We start from the raw sequence: 21,253 nt of genomic DNA on the forward strand, positions 1-21,253 counted from the left end.
CTGAACTACAAGGTCAACTCTCCAAAGGCAAAGAAGTTCTTTGCTTGTGTGTTACACCTGCAGCATTCTTCACCCCACTGTGTATTTGTTAGGCACTAAAATTACATGTTCAAGGTTCTGCAGAATCTTAAAGACGACGTTTGCAGTTTTATGAGCTCTGAATATAATTATTCTCAGCTCTTGTGTTTTCAACATCCCATTATTTTGTTTTTTAAGTCATATCTAGATATTAGAGGGAAAACTAAACATACGAGATAAACAAAAGCTCTGAAGCATTCACCCACCTAATAAAAAGGGCAAACGGAAATTAAACAAATAAGGCTAGGAAACCCCAACTCAAAACGTTGGGAACCCCTGTGCCACTGCAGTAACATCAGTATAGTTGCAAATTAAAGATGTAGCCATGTGTAAAAAGGAAACTGACACAGGATAATTATGGTTTCTCTAGGCTATCAGAGGTTAGCAACCACCTGTTTCCTCACTGGAGATCAATTTTTTGTCAAGTGACAGTGAGTAAGTCACTGTGATTTGGTCACACCCCAGACTTTCACACTAGGAAGGAAGACACCTGAGTAGATGAATGTGCCAGAACTGTGTCTGAGCTTAACCAGCATAAGAAGCACAAAATCGCTAGTATTTCTATTTGATGTTGAAATACTATACAGAATCATCCATTCCATTACACAAGTTAAAATTTTCAGATATGCATTCAATGTTTAACTTTCCTTCTCCCCCCTTGCCATAAAAAAAGAGGTATTACCCAAAGAACTAACGGTCAAAGAATGGGTCCTCCAAATATACCAGACTCCTCAGTGAACAAAAGAGCAGCTGGCATTTAAGGTTGTGTTCTCTAGAGATGGAATGAAAACAGTCTCTCCAATTCTTTTCAACAAATGAACAGTCTCTCATTTTTTAATTTGTAATGAATTCATCTGTTTATTAAGCTCTTAGATCTTCATAAAACTTGATTAACAATTGAAGTCCTTTTGGGGGGTACCAAGAATCAAACTTAGGACCTTGCACTTTCCAGGTAGGCACTTATGCCACTGAGCTACATCCCCAACCCAAAGACTTAATTTTAATAACCAAATCATTTGACTATATCAATAATATCAAAATTTAAGGAATGTGTGCATCATGTGAGTTTTCTACAGAATGTCAGTAGCTAAAAATGCTATTAACAGAGAAGTGAATTAGGGAAAAGACTAACGAGATAGAAGAAGATTTTAATCATAATTTATTTTTCTTATAGAACAGCTAGCTAGAATTTTCCAACTGTTATTGTGGATAAAATTCTCCATTTTACTGCATATTCTTGCTTCAAAGGTTACTTTTCAAAAGAACTGCAGTAAACCCCTTATGATGTAAAAAGTCCATAAATTTCAAAGCCATTTTTCATTTAGGTACGCAGTAAATAATCAGCCAGATGTTTATAAAAGTAAGAATAGTCTCTGCTTATCCCGTAGTAAAATTAACCATGCTGGCTTCGCTTCCCGGGTGCTCACCTTGAGCTGCACATTATGCTAAGAACTTTACTTTATTTAAATCTCTTAATGAATTAAGGGAATTAACTAAATATTTGATTATCCTTTCCCAGAGGAAAAAAGTAGAGCTTAGAGAGATTAATGGGCCAAATACGGTTCTAAATGTTTCTCACGTACAAATCCTAAAATCGCCTTGCACCATCTTCTAATCTTACAGAAGCCTGAACAGCTGCTTTATATTTCTTCACTCACTCATAAAATCTTCATCAAATGTTTTCTACGCACCAGGCCCTGTCCTAGGTGCTGGACACACAATGGTGGAAATAAAATCCCTGGTCTGCAAAAGAGTGCACTCAACAGACACAGTCACCAAAATAAAATGTATCATTATACATTATTTTAATTAAAACTAATAAGAAATTGATTCCTAGTTTTCAGTTTTCCAGGATGTACTTAATGCTCAAATCCTCTCCCATCTCACCATTAAAAAAAAAAAATATATCTAAAAACCTAAAAGTCAAAAAAGGTCCACCAAATACACCAGACTGCTTAAGGGGGAAAGCAGCATGGACAAACAAACAGTCAGACAGGGACAGTGACAAAGATCATCTCGGATGCGAAAGATGGGAAGGTTAATACGGTCAGCTGCCCGTGTAGACAGGGGTCACAGAACCTAGACGACCCATCTGTGTCCCGTATCTTTCTATTATCAATCCTCTGCCCTGCTTCCTGCTTCACCCTTGTCTTATCCAGAACCAAAGTTGGGTGAGTAACACTAAACTTGTAAGGCCAAATTCTTGTTTCAAATTCCAAAATAAACTAAAAGAAGAAGAATGAGAAGGAAAAGGAGAAGGAGAAGGAGAAAGAGAAGGAGGAGGAGGAGGAGGAGAAGAAGAAGGAGGAGGAGGAAGAATAAGAGGAAGAGGAGGAAAAGAGCAGAAGCAATGGTTATTTTCATATCTCTAAAAGTATTCGTTTTTAATTATAATTATTTTTAAATTAAAGAACAGGGGCCAGGGATATAGCTCAGTAGCATAAGTGCCTGCCGGGCCAGTGCAAGGTCCTGAGTTCAATTCCCACTACCAAAAAGAAGGAGGAGGAAGAAGAGGAGGAGGAGGAAAAAATTAAAGAACCAAACTTTAAACTACTTGTGGGTGTTGCTTCTACCCAGCCATTTACATTTGATTATCAGTATATCTTTAGTGGAGGAAAAAGTTCTTGATACGCTCTTATCATTTTCCCTAACAATCTTAGACCAATTTGACATATTAGAAGTAAACGCTTTTCTCTCCAATGGTTCAAATAATAAAAGCCACCTACTAATAAAGAGTAGCCACTGGACATAAATTTTACAGTACATGGGCTACATGATATCAGCAACAAAGCCACCATGTCTCTAATGTAGCAGACATTCTGAAACTGAAACAAAATAGAACATTTCAGATCACATCCCATCCACTTACAATCTCTTATTCCAGCTGACTTTATATAGTCAATCCATGGTAGTTCTGTTGTTGCCATTGATTTCATGTTAAGACCTTGACTAATATTTGCCTTTTAAAATTTATAATCCTAGTCCAAACCATAATAGGCAATGATCAGATTTATATAACCATTAAACCTGCAAATACAATGCATTTTAGAGAAACCAACTGCCTAATTCATTGATTCAGAACTACACACTGAACAGTACTGTATCCACTGGTCTTACCTCTGCAGCTAAATAGTTTCCAGTTGCAAGGTGTTTAAATCTGAACAGGCTGTTCCACTGTCCGGCACCCCCACGGCACGGGTCATGATGAACCACCTACAGACAAAAAGGGTAATGACAATAATGACAAAATGGTATCCATGTCTTGGCATGGTACTTACATGAAGTACCGCCCAGGAATTGTTGACCCTGTCAAGCCTAATACATGTTTCAAAGAATACAATGTATCAGAAAAATAAAATTTTCCATAAGTGAGCTAGAGACATGTTGTAACAGTCACAGTCTTACTATGCCTGCATGTAAGATGCCTTACATCTGCAAATACTGCCTTCATCCAAAAGGCATGTTTCCAAAACCAAACATGGAAATACTGTGGGTTCTCCCCACTCTCATATTTGTTATTCAAGCATGCATTCCACAGAAGGTTGTAACGGCATACTATAGGCCAGGTAAACTGCAAGACAACAGGGACATGGCAGTGGGCACACAGTTTTCATTCTAAAGGAGAAGAGAAAATTAGCAAATAAATAAATAAGACATAAGAAATACCAGGAAGGTGACAAATAGAGTGCATGATGGAGGAACTAGGAAAGGCTAGTTACGGCACAGGATTCTCGGAGATGGCATGGAAACTGAGACTCGGTTAAGAGACTGAGACAGACACCGGAAGAGAGCGTCCCAGGCAAAAAGAAGCCCAACTGGCCAGGCCAGCAGAATCGCACCATCCTAGTCATTGGTCCTTCCCATGTGTGCTTTCTGCAAACACCATGTCCTTTGGTTCCTTCAAACTGACCTTACCTGGGTGCTGAGCTTCAGGGCTCCCTGGGGATGAAAACAATACAAGAAAGCTGTCGAGCAGCTGGGTATGGCAGAGGGTAGCGTGCAGTAGGAAAGCTCAGGGATTGCGTGGATCTGACTATGGTATAATCACATTGACTTAGTATCTTCCAGCTTGTCAATTTATGTATACCATGAGGTTAATTCGCATACTATTATGGAGATTAAAAAAGAAAAGCAAAGATAAAAAGGGGGCTCGGGTTTAGCTCAGCAGCACAAGCACCTGCCTGGCAAGTGCAAGGTTGTGAGTTCAATCCTCAGTACCAAAAAAAAAAAAAGATTAAATATAAGGCATAGCAAAGAGCAAAGATAATTCTTCAGAACTCTCCCTCCATAAGAGTACCTTCTTATGTTAGTACTGACTGCCCTTTGGGTCATTCTGCAGTCTCAAATTCTATGTGACAACATATGTAACTTTCTGATGCCTTTGGTAGACTCCAGCTTCTATATCTTCCTCTATTTCCATAGTTCAAAAAAATAATACTTATGAACCAATTGCGAAGTGTCCAAAGTCATAGACACCCTGTGGCCAAAACCAACCCATCCTTCAAGGGTCAGTTCTCAAATCAAAGTTCTTTCACAAGTGTTTGGCTAATAACCATGGCAATCTCATCAAGTATAAATGCTTCCTTTTCATGGAAAGATAGAAATACTTTTGAGAATCTGTCATACACACTCATTTTACATGTAATTACTAAGGGTAAGCAAAAAGCCTGAAACTTATCATGGATCCCACAGAAAAAAATTCACCTGATCATAAGGGTGTCTAGCAGTGGCAGTACAGATCCTTAGGAGACTTTTTGGAAATATATAAGGGAGAGCGTTTTCATTGATCAAGATGATGTTGGTGAGATAGTATGGACATTTAATGAGAAATTACCAAGAGAATGTTTATCCTAAGACTCATAGAGAAGTTCAGCATGGACATAGTATGGATAAGCCAAAGAGTCATCTTTACATGCTTTTTCTGTATCAAGGAGCTGGAAGCCATACCCAGTGAGGTTTGGGGCATTTTCTGTAACTATGAAAAATAGTAGGAGGTAGCTAAGAGATTCTTCTTTAGCTTTAGAATAGTGACAGTGCAGGTCTACACTGCACAGAGGACACAAGGACAGCTAGTACATTAAAGAGGGGCCTGCAGACTCAGAAAGGGACTATAAGAGCTTCCTGTTATGCTGGGTTTTTTAATAAGCATCTACCACCCCGTTTTCTTCCTCTAGGCCTTTCAAGAATGCCAAACCTGACTTCCTATGTTAAATAACTCTTTGCATGAAATGCATGATCCTCAAGCTGATTAAACATGTCTAGGCTTCCTGATGAAGCATACAATGGGGACATGTCCTACAGCCCGCATCTTTCAAATCTCCTATGGCAGTAAGCCTACCACAAACACACACTGGTAATGCCTCAGTGCATAAGCATACTAAAAAGTTTTTACACAGAGTTACATGGAAGGTCTCATCTTTCAAGAAATTCTCTATGGAGAGGGAAGTGTAAATGAGATAAAGACATTATCTCAAAATTATTACACAACTTTCCAGCTGACTGCTCAGTGTTACAGAATTCCCAGCTTCACATTTGATGGGATCAGTCTCAGTGTTGTGATACTTGTAGTGAAAGCTATAAAATTAAATATATGCTGGAAGGTTTGATACGCCTTTCAACAGGCTCAGAAGCAAATATTCAAGAGGGCAGAAAACGTACTGAACTGTATGAACAAAATTTTTAAATATTATCTCACATTACTGCTATCTTGTTTTAATATTTTTGAGCACAATAAGAAACCTACAGTGTGACAGCAAAGGTTTTATAATTAAAGTGTGGGAGGAGTGCCTGTAATTCTTCAGCCCTGATGAGTGAGGCAGGCTTCGGGGGAACTATCACACCCTCAGGTCTGGGCTTGGGGGGAGCAGTTTCTTAGACTTTCCCAGGGTTGCTTCCTCTTCATGGATATGGTCACGAAAGTCCTCCTCAATGTCAGACTGAAAACATGTAGTAGGATTTCAAGATAGAAAATATAACTACACTTATGTAACTTCACTTCAACATGTAGTAGGATTTCAAGATAGAAAATATGTTTTATCATGCAATTTCATCACTGCTGTAAACATGTCACAACTCCCAGCATTCCTTTGGTGTTGGTTATGCTCATAAACAAGGGTCAGCTCATTTGCATAAATGTAATACTTCTGCATCTGCTGTGTTTCAGGTGTCTGTAATTTGTTCTATTACAGCCTACTTTAGTTATCGCTAGTTCCCTCTTTTTTGTGGGTAAAGTTTGCTGTATGTTAATATTACCTATCAGTTATTACTCAATAACGTACAATTACCTTTGCCTTTGCCTTTTCCTGTGTCTGTGTGGCATGCCTTCTGATCATCTACCCTTTCTCCCCAATCCAGGGTATAAATGCATTTATCACAGACAGACAGAAATATTACATCTTCCAGAGTGGTCATTTACATGTTGGAATACATATTACTTTATAATATTTTCATGTAATTCCCTCTATTTATTAGAATTGGAACATTACACTTATTTTCAATCATGAAAACCTACACATTTCATTTTAGAATACTATGGCAAGAATACAAAACAAATGCTTTAAAGAGAGGCAGGTGATGTGTTTGAAGTACCTAAAGACCACTGTGATAGGTAAGATGTCCTTACACCAAGATGCAATTTATCAGCTGCTGGCTTGCTCACAGGCAGTGAAGAATATGGTATAGCCTGCACTGTATTCAAACATTCTTTAAAAAAATCTGTATCCTACATTTTCTTCATTACTCTACCATGCTGCCACATTTAATGAACACTTTCTAAAGATGAATGGGTTCTTAACTATGAGTCTCTTGGTTCCAATAGAAATGATATTCTCAGAAGATATGAAGGCTGTTCTCTTCAATGACTGTGTAGTTCTGATATTTATCTTCATTTATAGTAGGCCATTCTGCTCCTTCTTAATTCCTGGGCCACTAAAGACTTTAGTCTGATCAGCTTCAATGACATTTCAAAAAGGATTTTTGAAGTGATATATGTCTTTATTAAATGTGTGTGTATGTGTGAGAGAGAGAGAGAGACAGAGACAGAGAGAGAGGGAGGAGAGGAGAGGGGAGTAGAGGGAAGGGAAGGGAAGGGAAGGGAAGGGAAGGGAAGGGAAGGGAAGGGAAAGAGAGAGAGAATGAATGAGAAATAGGTGAAGGAAGTAATATTCTCACCAACTAATCATAGCAAGGAAGGGTACAAGATAGTTCACAAAAATTACTCTGCGTTATGGGTGTATCATAAACAACAATATAACAATAAAACGAGCAACACGGTCTTTTATCTAAATGTTTATTAAAAGTTATAAAGAATCACACACCTCTATTTCCCAGAGTGCTTTAGAGCTGGTAGCGGAAGTTGCCGACTGACGCAAAGTTGTACGAAGGAAAATGTGCTGTCTTTTCTCATATTCGTCACAAGTCAGAAACTTCTCTTGTTCTGCGTGAAACAATCTAACAACGTCACCCTGGAAAACATGTCAAGAAACACTGTATTTCTGACATCCATCAAGACTAACAGATACAAGAAGCTGGAGTATCTTTTTGGTTTTGATTCTCTGAGCCTTTCTGCTGGCTATTTGGCCTTGAATGATTATTTATGCATATTAAAATATTGGGAGGAGAAACTTAATAAAACATTCATAGTGAGAAATAAGGCTTGTAGTCACATTGTAAATTATGAATACTAGTGAAACATAGGTTTTACATCTAGAATTTTAGAGAAAATGCCTTCATCTCTTCCAGAAAATGTCCAATATAGCACATACTTACTCCTTTTAATACATCCTCTCGATAGGAACTAAATTTCATGAATAAAGTGATTTTCCAGCTAGTGTTGCAATTAACAGCATTGACCTATTGATGAAGAAATGTTAAGAGTTATAAGATCATACCTTCTTTGCTATATAATAAATTATTACTACAACTAATAAGGAAAAAAATCTTGGATGACAAAGTATGGAATATTGTCAATAAAAATATCTTCAAAGGACAAAAATTAGCTCATCAGTATCTACAGGTAACTTACAGTAGCATCACCAGGATTATACTCATGAAGCAACTGGTGTTTCTCTTTCTCTGTGTCTGTTTGTCTGTCTGTCTGTCTGTCTGTCTCTCTCTCTCTCTCTCTCTCTCTCTCTCTCTCTCTCTCTCTCTCACATGAGAAAAATCACTAAGTCCATATCCTCCCCTGTAGAACTCACCTCCTTGCAGCCTGGGTTGTCCAGAAGTTCTATGTTGCTGGCATGTAGTGGCTGTCCAGCATTCACAGGCATCAGAACAACTTTATCTCCCACCACGATCTGGAAATCAGAAATAAACTGCAATCTAGACACTGCATGGATCTGCGATGTTACACTGGAAATTAAAAACTATACAAGAGTCCTCAAGATCAAGCTGACCCTGGTCCCTTCATCCTCCACACAAATTTTAGTTCAATTCTTTTTCTCTTTGAGACACACAGCTTCTAATAAAGGATCGTGTAATCCTGCTCTATACTGCCTAATGGTCTGGATTCATAAAGCCATTGCAGATCGTTCTCTCTCTAGTCTGCATTTCAGTTGGAACTTTCTTAAAGCTGACAATTTCTTCTCCTACAAGCTCTTAGGCCACAAGCAAAACAGATACAGAATGCACATACATCTCCCACAATGAAACCAATCTACCTGAATATCAGAATCAGTTCAAGTTAAGTATTTGTGTTATTTCTGCAATGAGAGAAAAGTGATATATTTGATCTTCCCATCATCTCAGAAAGTTAGTAAACATTCTAATGTCATCTGGATTCAGGAAATACAAGAAGGCATAAGGCCCCCTCTTATTTTAAACATCCAAAATTAACATGGCTCCTTAAACCTGATGCTCCTTTTTAAACCAAAACAAATCAGTTCTAGGAAAAGTGCTCAAAAGTAAGTCAGTGTTGATTTTTATTTATGTTATCATAGCAATGTGTACTTTATCTTAAAATATTTTATTTGTAAATTGTGGGAATTAAAGTTATCTTTTGTGTGTGTGTGTGTGTGGTACCGGAGATTGAACTCATGACCTTGTGCTTGCCAAGCAGGCGCTTATGCCACTGAGCTAAATCCCTGGCCCCAAAGTTATCCTTCTTGATGATAATAATGAACAGTTTAGTTTTAATTCAGTTGATAACCTATATTCCACTGTAACGGTTTGTTGGCTTTGAGTTAATTCATATGTTATTTAACTTCAAAATACCACCTACCAAGGCTTTTATATTTGTAAAAGACTAGTTACAGAGCCAACTTGAAGTCTATGACACAACTTCCAAGGGGTCATAAAGACAGCATATACATAGAATCTAATATTAATTTACTAATCTCACTTAATTTACATTACTAAACTTTTTTTAAATGGAGCGCCCCAGCAATACAGAATAGCAAGGTTAGTTTTGGGAAACTGGCTCATGTATTCAATGTATCTGGATCATTTCCAGTCCCAGAACCTTCCACCTTCTCCCCCTTATTCCCTTTCTCCTGTCTGACATTCTGTGCTCTCAATTCTAGAGTTGCTCATCATCTCAGAAATGGAAAGAAGCCTTCTCGTTGCATATTTCACACCAATTAAATAGTAAAAGATCAGTGTGATACACAGCTGAAGAATAAATTCGGACTCAGAACTTCTCCATGTGTCTTAATCCAATCCAACATTTTAAGGGATGGGATTTCCTGAAATCAGTACTAGACAACTCACATGAATTACAGAGAGGAGTCTGTCGTCACGGTGTCACTGCTGTCACAGTCTATATGTGGAGATTCAAATGTGACAGAGAAGCCTTAAGTGCACTAATCAAACAAAGCCATTTGGTTTATAGAAATAGCTTCTACTGTTTACAGGACAGGTCTCCATTCATCACTGACCTTCCAAATATACTATAAATCAGAAACTATTACTCACAAAGACTCATTATAGAAGCTTGTTGTATACAGATCAGGAAAGATCATCAAGAAACACTAACAAAGGGAAAGATAGAGGAGTCAACCAAGGCACTGAGTATGTTATCTTTTGGGATAGATACCTAAGGAAACCGTGCAGTGGCTGCCTATGCAGGTAAAATGAGGAGAGACTTTTCACTGTCTTTGCAGGGATTTCTATCTTTGAATTGTAAATTGGTACATCTTTTAAAATTAAATCACAGGGCCAGGGGTTTATCTCAGTAGCACAAGTGCCTGCTTGGCAAATGCGACGTCTTGAGTTAGATCCCTGGTACAAAAACAAACAAACAAACAAACCACAAACAAAAATGAATACCTACCTCCCCTGGGGGAAAAAGAAAGGCATATTATTGAAGTTATTTCCAAAGACATTAAGACAACCCCAGGTTGCAGAGCTCCAAATAATCGTCAATAATATAAAGTACTGGGAGCCTGATACTGTTATCTTGCCAATGTTACATCTGATCGTCCAGTTTCTTCCTTCAAGAACAACTAGATTTGATTAACTCCTTTATTTGCATCTACACCACATCATTATTAGCCAATAAACTATGAAACATCAGGATACATGTTAGCTATGTCCTTCTGATTCTGTACTATTTGACCTATTTGACCTGCTGTCTTACTGTTTTATCAGATGTTATATTGACTCCAAAGCACCACTCATAAATTCATCTATATTCTTCCGAAAGCAAAATGTGTACCCCAAATGTGTCTTGATGTCTGTGAAACAGCTTCCAAGGGTTTATGAGAACAGTAGTAATCAGAAGAACATAACATGAATTCACCAATGTTCAGGTCCTCAGTCTTATTCTTGATAATCTCTACCTTGACTAACCCAGGTGAATAAAACTTGCAGACCAAATGGATAATAGGCCAATCCTATTATCTTTTTATTTTACCAAATAAAAAGAACAATGCATGTGAAAAGTAGTCCCTATTTGCAAAGAATTCACACTTCATTATATGGAAGTTGCTATTAGTCTCAGAAAAATGTATCTTGTGGAATGATCTACTGACCGGGCCAGGTGTTTCTGAGAAAGTGTATATTTAGTATAGGATTTGAGGGTGAAGTTATTTTATGTCACACCCTAGGATTAGCCATCACATTCACTCACAGTGCACAAACATCATTTTAAAAAAAATGCAATTCCCAAAGCATTTCTGTTGACTCTATATAACTGCCATGTAAGAGTCAAGCTGAGATTCTGCCGAATATAAAGAACAACGTAATGCCATTTGCAGCTAGCCTCCTTTTGAAACAGCATCTGGTATTGTGAAAATCTATTTGCTACACAGAAAGCATCTCTTTCCCTAAGAGCTGAGATTTAAAGGATAGCTGGCCTCTTTATATTTTCAAAACCTACCATCAAGATAAATGACCCATCTTAGATCAAAACTAAAAATAAAAAATTAACTACTCAATCATGAGAACATAAATGAAAATGAAATTAGATGCTCTCTGCTCATCACAATACTTTTGTGGCTGTGGGTGCTTAGGTTTTCACAGCAACTTTAATGACACATAAAAGCTACAGAGTGATAAGCAATGTGGAAGTTGTTTGAGCCATGCCATAGGAAGCACACCTAGATAACGGTAATTCATATGCCGCGCTTAATTTCATTGTCCGTTTTCACATTGATGAAGCATTAGAGTAGTAGGTCGTGCTTTGTTTCATTTTCTACTACAATGAACTATTTGACATTGTTCATTACATTCAACTCTCTATTGTCCTGGTAAAGTGATCTGGAAGGTGGTCAGGTGAGAACAAATAGATAGAGCAAATAAATAAAAATCCACAGTTAAAGTCCCAAATATATCCAATCATTCATCCAGTCTTTCTTAATTTGAAATCAGGTTCTGTTCATTTCAGTGTTTAATTTTTATGGACCACCTGTAGATTGGGACATGACTCAATCAGAGGTAGAGTGCGGAATAAGTATTTTAAGAAAGATATCAAAGGCATGAGTCATTCACATACTGCATAATCAATAGCTGGATATTTGAGAGTTGACTGTAATTGACTACCTACTAAATTAAAATAAATATCATGCTCACAGCACACATCACTTGATGTCAAAGGAAAAACAAATAGGATTTACGGGTATGAGAACTCCAACACAAGCATGCCATGCTTCTTCCAAATCTTACCTAAGGAAGATATCACCAGATAATTTACTAAGCAAAGTAAATCATGAAGGCTGTATCCTGTGGAATTGAATGTGTATTTTGAAGTTCACTGGAAAAATAGACTCGCTACAAAAAGAAAACATTTCTAAGATAAGAAATACCCAAAACACTTAAAATGTAATCAAAGGGTTGACTGAGAAAACTACCAAAAGAATTAAGCTTTTGACTTTGAATACATGATGTTAGTTTTTAAAACCTCCACCCAGCCTCATATTTGTAAAGTGTTCCATTTATGAGAGTTATTCCATGCTCAGAGTCAACCAGTATTTATTAGGCACCTCGGCAGTGCTAGAGCTGCTACCCAATATTTATCACAATCAAAAATATCAAATCATTGATGCTTCAAAGTCCTTTCACATAATGCTATATGACAATATGCATAACTTGCACAACTTAGTTTAAATATAGCAGTCATCAGTAAGTAGGTGCAAAATCTACAGCTTCTCACATGTTAACATCTATTAAAACACTTGGACTGTAAGAAGTTGTCTTGTGCCAGGAATACTGCAATGATCCATGGTGTTATTCTGTCAGTTCTCACTGGGCAGATACCACAGGCTAAACACAGCTATCTGTCTTACAAACACTCATTCAAGAGATAACTTCTACCTCTCTTAGAAAATTTCAGCCAGTATGAAGGTAGCTTAAGTTCTTTCATCCAAACTCTACCTAGAAGTTGATTTTTTTTAACACCACTGAACTAAATCCCCAACTAGAAGCTGATTTTAAATTAACCTGCATTGTCTTTTGATAATTTCTGAATACAATCTGTACTATAAATAAATTACTTAACTTTGTGAACATATTTAACACAAAAATAACATGTTGATTAAAAACAATCATTCGTTGTACTTTCTGGACTCCCTTCCAGCGTAAGGTTGTTTTTATGAGCCCACTATTTCCCCCCTTAATTTGATATTTACATACATTGTCACCCTCGCTTCTCAGCTTCCAGAAGGGATGAATATAGAACCAGGATCCTTCATTTCCTGCAGCATCCAAAGATACTCGCATGGCATTCTTCTCCAGTAACGCGGGTAATCTCTTGTTGACAGTCAGATATTTGTTGCTTTTTATATGTAGTAGCTACACAGAAAAGACACGCATTACTACGTTTATTCCTCGGTCTCTTCTGTTAATTGCATTTCTACGTTTATACATATAGCACATATCCAGGTAATATAGCTTGACGTGGAAATTAAACAAAGGAGATGTTTCCAGACTCCACAAACATCATCTGTCCAGGTTGACTTTTCTTTGGGATCCTCTTTGACGCCACCCAGTTTTCCTTCATAATGAATGGGCAGATAAGGAAATAAACCAGAAGACAGAGGAGTGATGCTGTTCACCTACTGATCAATAATGGAGGGGGCTGGGGATTTAGCTCAGCGGCATAAGCGCCTGCCTTACAAGCAGGCAGTCATGAGTTCAATCCCTGGTACCGATAAAAAAAAAAAAAAATGGAATAAAACCAGACTTTCCAAAGCAGACCTAAAACTCCTCTAAACCATACCTTTTTTCAGTGGCTATATGGCCACAAAAATAGAAAACAATAAAGGAAAACTAAGAAATTGAAATAATAGCCCAGCATCATTAATCACCCTCTCCAGAGATGGTCCTGTTTCTCTCTGAGAGGAGGAAGCTATGTACCCATTTTGACTCTGTGCTTTCCCCAAAAGGATCCTGACCCTACCCCCTACTCAAACAAGTGCAGAAGCCCTGTTTCCCAGATTATTTTGATTCAAGGGACAAAATATTTCCAAAATATAATCCTATTGAGTAGAAAAATCAAAACAAAATATACTAAATCTCCCATCTATTCCTAAAATCATTTCAAGAAAGAATGATCACTTAGTACCTGTGAGAAGGAACGAATCTCAAAATAAAAAGTCAATCCTTTCATTGCAAAAATAATCAGCTCTTGTGAAAATCCCACCAATTACCTTGGGTTCTCTTTCTAGAAAACAACAGAAACCCTCATGAGCTGATCCCACCCCGCTGGTTTCTATCATGTTACAGTTCATGGCTTGGATCCTAACTGAGCAACCCAACACTGGAGCTTCCAGTACTTAACAAGGAGCATCAGCTCACTTGATGGCCTTAAAAATCAAAACTCTGTTTCTAGAGGATTGCCCAAGAGACACACCACTCCCCCCAAGCCAAAGATATCATACTGTCTATTATTAGATTAAATCCCACGTTCAGGAAGCTCCAATCCTGAGCTTCTCATCTTGTCCCGTAAGAGAATTGCCTGCCCTGTACTCTGGCATTGGCCACCAGCCACCAGCAAAATATCAGGAGATATTATTTTTAAAAACAGCTGCATGAAGTACCTCATTGTGGTATTTACTGTAGGGAAGTTGTTAAGACCATTGTTTGCTATATTAAACAGTGTCTTCTTTATGACTGTTCTTGGGAGAAACACTTCCCTGGTCTTACTGCTGGGAACGGTGGTGCTTCTAGACCTCTATATGTCACAAGCCTCCCATGCCAATGCTGTAACGTACTGTACTTCCCTACGCCTAACTGGACAATAAAAAGGCCTCAGACCAAAGTTTTCCAGACTTCACATGGTTTTTTAGAGCATGCCTGTCCCCTAACCTCACTTTATTCATTCAATCATTATTTTTCCTTCTGACCCAAAACCCTTAATTATTTGTATTTTATCTTGTTCTATGGTTTGTATTTTGCAAAATGCCTTACATTCTTTTTGGAACAAGGTGGGGCACCTGTTAACAGATAATCAAAAAAAAGCTAAAAGGGGCTGGGGATTTAGCTCAGTGGCATAAGCGCCTGCCTTGCAAGCAGGCGGTCATGAGTTCAATCCCCGGTACCGATAAAAATGAAAAAGACAAAAAAAAATTTTTTAAAATTAAAAAAAAAAAGCTAAAAAGATCTAAATGAAGCACAGCAAAGCATATAGCTGAAATAAACCCACATGCAGACAATTTGAAACAGGAAACTTCCTAGCAACACACCAACCCAGTAGTAATCTCCACAGTGAAGTTTGAAAAATTCATCCACCCCATAAAGATAAGGTTTCCCACATCAAATGTCAGCTCCATTAATCTAAAGGATTATTTCTTTTTTTTTTATTGGTACCGGGGATCGAACTCATGACCGCCTGCTTACAAGGCAGGTTCTTATGCCGCTGAGCTAAATCCCCAGCCCTGAGGATTATTTCTTATAAGCTCTAACAAATTATTTCCCCAATTTCTCCTTTTTGGTGTAATAAATTATGCACACATGTAGATACATTATTTAAGTGTATATCACAGATTTTTCTTTCAGTGCTGGGGATGGAGGCCAGGCATCACACCTGCTAGCCAAGTGCTCCACCACTGAACTAATCTAGACTCTAATCTCACTCTTTAATATATGGCCTAACGCATGAAGAATCAACTACTCACAGTATCTGTAACTTCCACTGAAGAACAAACTAGCATATCTCAAAATCTTTGTGAGTTTGCCATTGTAACCCGGATGGACAATTTGGAAAATTACTCATAAAAGACTCCTCAGTTTTAAGAGAAAGACAAATAGAAACTTACTTGTATAACATTACTGTATTTCACAATTTCTCCCAACAGCTTCTTATTCTCTGATTCATTTTGTTTTTGTTCCAGTTCTGCAGCATGCTATGATTACCAAATATTCAATGTGGAAACATAATAAACAGAACATAATAAGTGACAAAGAAATAAATATTTTTAGGAACAAGACTATAACCACAAATAAAACAACAGTTGCTTTATTCTTTGAAGCCTGGGGAGAGAGGCGGAAAGGGGATAATAATTAAATTAATGATCACAACACAGTGTGAAAATTACTCATTTATGCTGAAATGCAGCCAAAAATGTCTCGAGCCACTGTTATATTAACAATTCCAGAAAAGTGCGAGGGTTTCAGACATTATTTTAAGTAGGAATACTGCTAGAATCACCAACCCAGCTAGTAGATGGATTGCAGAAGACAAAATGCTCACTTTTCAGAAAATAAGAGGAGTTTTAATGTTATAAAACTAAGGCCTATTTGATTCATACTCTACCAAACCAGAAATTATAACCTTTCCAATATTTTTCTATACCCTTTCAGATTAAAAAGAAAACATAAGCACTATGTCAAGTAAAATACAACTGGACTTAATTTCCCCACAAAAATTCTGAACTGGTTTTCAGTGTCATGTGAAGCTTTAAATTAGCCTGGCACATCCTTAAAGAAAAAAATAGTAGTACTAATATGCTATTTACACAGCAGGATATAAGGCAGTCACGCCCAATAATTTAAAATCCTCTACTTTGCAATGTACTGTCAAAGCCATCTGAAATCTCTGGGTACTGAGTGAGATTACAAGGCTCCGACGTTGGGAATAACGAGATCATGTTTTGTTACTGCTGTTCCCGGTGCAGTTTAAACAAGACAAATGCAGCCTAGCTCATACCTGTAGCTTCTTCAGCAGGGCAGCCTCCGTGTGGTTTCCTTGTTTGGCTTGCTTCGCTTTCCAATATTGCTTCTGGGCAGAATATCGGTTCATAGGACATACCTTGAATAGGCAGTCTATGACAAACCAACAAACAAGGTCATGGTTACTAAGGTTACTTGCATTTCTTACCCATCCTCACAGCCTAATCTTGGAACCTTGGGATCTGTTGAGTCTGAAGAACAATGAAAGGTCATACAGCTCATCCTCTGACCAACTTTTCAATCCCCTCTATAACATCCTTTTCAAATAATTAAGACAATTAAATTAACCCTTTGTTCAGTGGTTGTTTTTAAGAACACGTTAGCCAACGTTTTTGGTAAAGAAAACAAATCAATGTGATTGTTATGTTATAAAGCATTTCTTAAGTCCAACGGAGGGACTTGACTTAGAAAGTAAATAAAATAAAGTGAATGCCTTATTTGAGCTTGTCTGACAATATTTTTGTGGTATGTATCTTGGACTGCTACAGTGATGCAGGAAGTAATCACAGATGATCATTATAGTCATCCATTCCTCAAGTTTCCAAACAGCTGGCATGCCCAGGGCTTGGGAATCTGAGAAAGAGTGTGCTCTAATGGGAAAAGAAAGAAACACCAAACACTACCAAGATTCCACTCCTGATTCTATTCATAAATGTCAATATAGGAAATAACTATAGTCAGGGATATCTGTCAATCAAAGGGCAAAATTTATTTATTTTTTTCTTAGTGAGGAAAAATGAAGCCCTTAACTCTGTCCTATGTAATGATTCTATGTACTTGGACCTGGAGCACTGGGAAACTACGTAACTCCTCCCACTCAGTGATCAGCTGTGAGCGTGGCAGGCTCTGGTGGCCCAGGACGGGAGCCACTGGCGTTTACTGGGACTTGTGCCACGCTGGGACCTGGAGCGCCGGGAAATCAAGCAACCCCTCTGCCCTTGCCTGTTGTTTTGGTTTGTTGAACTTCAGTATACAAGAAAGTATGGTCAGCTATTTTGAAGAGAACGAGAGACTCTACAACAGCCATTAGTGACTTCCCTGTTGTCTGGTTTTGCAGGCCTAATGATTCTATGTACTTATGGAATGGACTTCAATCTAGAATAAAGATCAATTTTCAATACTCTATAGTAAAGAAATAGTGATACAGAAAATCTAGATATTATTTTTACATTTCTCACAGAAGTGTATAAATCCATATAACAAATTTCATTTATTTTGATTAGTATGTTAATATTTGAAATCATTCTCATTTTTCAAACACGTTATCACAAAAAGAAAATTCAATCAAGTCAAATATCCGTGTAACCACATTATTGACTACTGTATGTGATTGAGAGATGTGACTACAAAATATTTTTTTGACTACAAAATATTTAAAGAATTTAGAAAACAATCATCTTTTCTGTACCTTATAATTATAAACACAAGTTATATTGCTGAATTCTCCCTCAACATACACATAAGGCTGTGGAAAACTAAGTCTTAATATCCATCTTAAAAATCCTGACACAGACAAGTAAAGATTTTATAGGTAGAAGAAAACGGATGCTGTCAGCTGCTAAAAGCAGACAGACACCATCACAACTACAGTATGACACAGAAACCACCTCCAAGCACACACATGTGTAAACCAAAAACAAACACCTAAAGAATTATTTCCTCTGCAGTGTGTCTCATAGGCCCTAGCAATTATTTACTGTGTATTAGCAACTACAACAAACTGTACAAAGATTTCGCAGCACAATGGAAAGGCTGTTTACAAACATTGCCTAAAGAGTGCTCCTGACTTAAGGTAAGATTATTGACCATTTTGACCATTCAGTATCAGGCAAGTGGCAAAACTCCACACTGTATTTGCAGGGCAAAAATACAAATTCATGTCAAGCAGTATCACACTCTGATCTGCACCCTATACCTTTGAATTTAGTCATGCATAAAAAGAAAAAGAGAAAATTTATGTTCTCCATTACTATAGATTCCTGATTAGGCTCCTTAACAAAAGAGTCTTTTGATAGAGCAAATATTTTTTATTGCTTCCAAAACGCACCACAGCACTGCTAATGAGTGGTATATTTGGGTCCAACACTTCTGATCATGTGGCTGGGGTCATTGTGAAGTGAAGCCAAACATTTGGCCAACCCATGACTCATGTTTACTGTAATCATCCTGAAGGGAATCTTGTTCTATGCTGCCAGGCTTTAGGACTCAAACCTTGTTCCCAGAAAGCTCAGCCCACTTGATGTTTCACAGTGGGATTCTGAAGAAGGGGCTATGGTCCCAAAGATGAACGCAGCCAAGTTTAGCAGGAAGAAGAGACAGAAAAGTCTTCCTAAAGGAGAAGAAAAGAGGAGACACAGTCGATTTTTAAAGAACCAATATGCAATGTACCAATCCACATGCAGAGGGAAGGGCTCTCCAAACAGAGCCATCAGCACTACAAAGGCACAGAACAATGGCTGGGAACCAATACTTCTGCAAGAAAACCAGTTACCTGGGTTTCAGAATGAAAGTAGAGTGGTAGAGGAAAGTCAGGATCTGCAGCCTGTGTCCCAGGATGAACTACATCCCATAACATATGTTAAACTCTTTGAGCGCTTTAAGCCCTCACAGCATGTGAAGGAAGGCAGGAGCACGGGGCAAGAAGACCAGTAAGCCCACTGCCAGCGTGATGAGAGCCTGAGCAACTGAGCTGGGGCTGGACAGCAGCTTTAAGGAAGCCACGGATTAAGAAGAAAAGCAGCTGACCCAACAGACTTCAATAATCTGTGCAGTTGGTGCTTGTTGTATGAGACAAACTTTCCTAGTTAGGAAAAGGTGGGGGGGGGGGGGTTGGAAAAAGTAGGTTGGCCTGAGGTAGAAAGCCTTGGATTGCAAAATCCCCCTCAGCAACCTTGCAGGGGTGACATCGCAGTTCATATTATAGTACGTAAGCGACCTGCTTCTGTGTGGGAATTAAAACTGCAGAACTGTTTGGGCTGACAGGAAGGAATGTTAGGCACACACAGGCTTTGCAGGGAGGAGGGTATACATGTGTTTAAATTTTTCTCTTCCCATCTCATTCGGAATACATTTTTTAAAAATCTACTTATCTTGAGCTGGTCACATATTGGGTCTAATTCTAAATTTAGTGCATAATAAAAGTGTTAATGATACCCGCCACGCCCGACTCTAAGGGCTGCTGAGATGCACAAAAAGATAATCTGTGTGAGAGTTCCCTATGGACTTTGAAGTCCTATTATAGATGGGAAGCATTAATTATTCATATTGCCTCATTCTTTGGGTAACAGCCTCACTAAGATGAAGAGCTGACTAAACCTACCTAGGGCTTCCAGCAAGCAGCAACACATGGTTGAGGTGCTGGGATTAAACCTGAGCCCATACAAAAGGGCGGCCAAGATGGACAAGGCACTTGCTCCCCTAGGTACAAAATGCCACAGTGAGTTCTGTATAAAATTCTCCAAGTTTCTGAAACTGAATGCTGGGCAGCAGAATATCCACCCTCCACCACCTTGATTCTGTCTGAAATATGCAGGCTCACCATGGGCTGGGTATGGGTGGGGCCTTTAATAACCCTGCCTTTTGCCTGCATGAGGGAACTCGCCTACTTCCGAGCTGCCAAGTGTCCTCCACCCTGCTCTGCTCTCTGGTACCCCTTGGTCTGCTCATTCTCTAAAATTACAATTGTATTACACGCCTGTTCTTTTTCTTAGGGGAAATCTCCAGTTAGAAATCACCTTGATGTCACTTTTTAATTGAGTAACAAACTTTCCAGCATTTCAAGACACAAGGAATTAAAAGCCACAAGGAAAAAAAAAGGAAAGTTTGTCTCAAAAAACAAGCACCAACAGCACAAAGAGAAGTCATTTGAGTTTAACCTTCAAACCTCAGGCCAACAATTCTGCAGAAATACAGAAGTTTAGGAATTATCAGGAATCCAAGAACATAAGACATGTTCGGGCAAGAGATATTACAAGAACAATGGCATGAAAATCAGACATTTTTAACAGCCATGGAAGGAAGTTAAACCACCCAGAAATATTCAGTGTAGTCTGATTCCAAATACAGATGAAAGGAAGAAAAACAGTGTAACCCATGGATGCCTTATCATGCCTCACTGTGAGTCAAAGACCTAACCTCCCCATTTGATTCCACACAAATGTGGCAGGAAACCAGTCTCCACCCTCATTTTCAATACCCATCAAAGTAATTCCCAAATGTGTTACTAAAATGTGTGTGTCTGATGCAGTTCTGTCCCTAGCCGGCAATTGATTTCGGTACTAAATACAAAGCTATTGTATGTGTAAAGCTCAAGTTACATCTTTGTCAGCAGGTTTCCTTCAATAATGGTGGAAAGCAAGCCTGCTTTTTCATTTCTCCCCACTCCTAAAGAGAGCTGCAGATTTAAAGGAGGCAAAGCATATCAAACCATCAACAAGCTCTTGTTGTAAGGTGGACGCTCAACAAATGGTTCTTTCATGGTCGCTTATAAAGTTACCCCACACTGATAACAGGCAACATGGCTGCCAAGGACTTTATTACTGCCACGTGGAGGAAGCTGGGGAAAAGAGAG

General features: G+C 38.3%; 1 protein-coding gene across 3 annotated transcripts in view; it reads right to left on the minus strand.

Annotated features, from left to right (window-relative positions):
* The window catches only part of Itpr2 (inositol 1,4,5-trisphosphate receptor type 2), a 424,566-nt gene that overhangs the window by 330,308 nt on the left and 73,005 nt on the right, over positions 1-21,253 (minus strand). For all 3 annotated transcript variants that reach the window (XR_010043892.1, XM_063238415.1, XM_063238414.1), the window contains exons 3-9: positions 16,661-16,776; positions 15,771-15,857; positions 13,147-13,305; positions 8,277-8,375; positions 7,846-7,929; positions 7,395-7,541; positions 3,196-3,291 (exon numbers count right to left, since the gene is read on the minus strand). Coding sequence is in view for 2 of the 3 variants with exons in the window: in XM_063238415.1 (XP_063094485.1) it covers positions 3,196-3,291; positions 7,395-7,541; positions 7,846-7,929; positions 8,277-8,375; positions 13,147-13,305; positions 15,771-15,857; positions 16,661-16,776 (788 nt within the window). In the remaining variant the exon portion in view is untranslated. The remainder of the gene's footprint in view (positions 1-3,195; positions 3,292-7,394; positions 7,542-7,845; positions 7,930-8,276; positions 8,376-13,146; positions 13,306-15,770; positions 15,858-16,660; positions 16,777-21,253) is intronic.

Source organism: Cavia porcellus, unplaced genomic scaffold, assembly GCF_034190915.1.
Source record: "Cavia porcellus strain 051 isolate PalLab524CR breed Dunkin Hartley unplaced genomic scaffold, mCavPor4.1 scaffold_27, whole genome shotgun sequence".
Taxonomy (NCBI): Eukaryota; Metazoa; Chordata; class Mammalia; order Rodentia; family Caviidae; genus Cavia; species Cavia porcellus.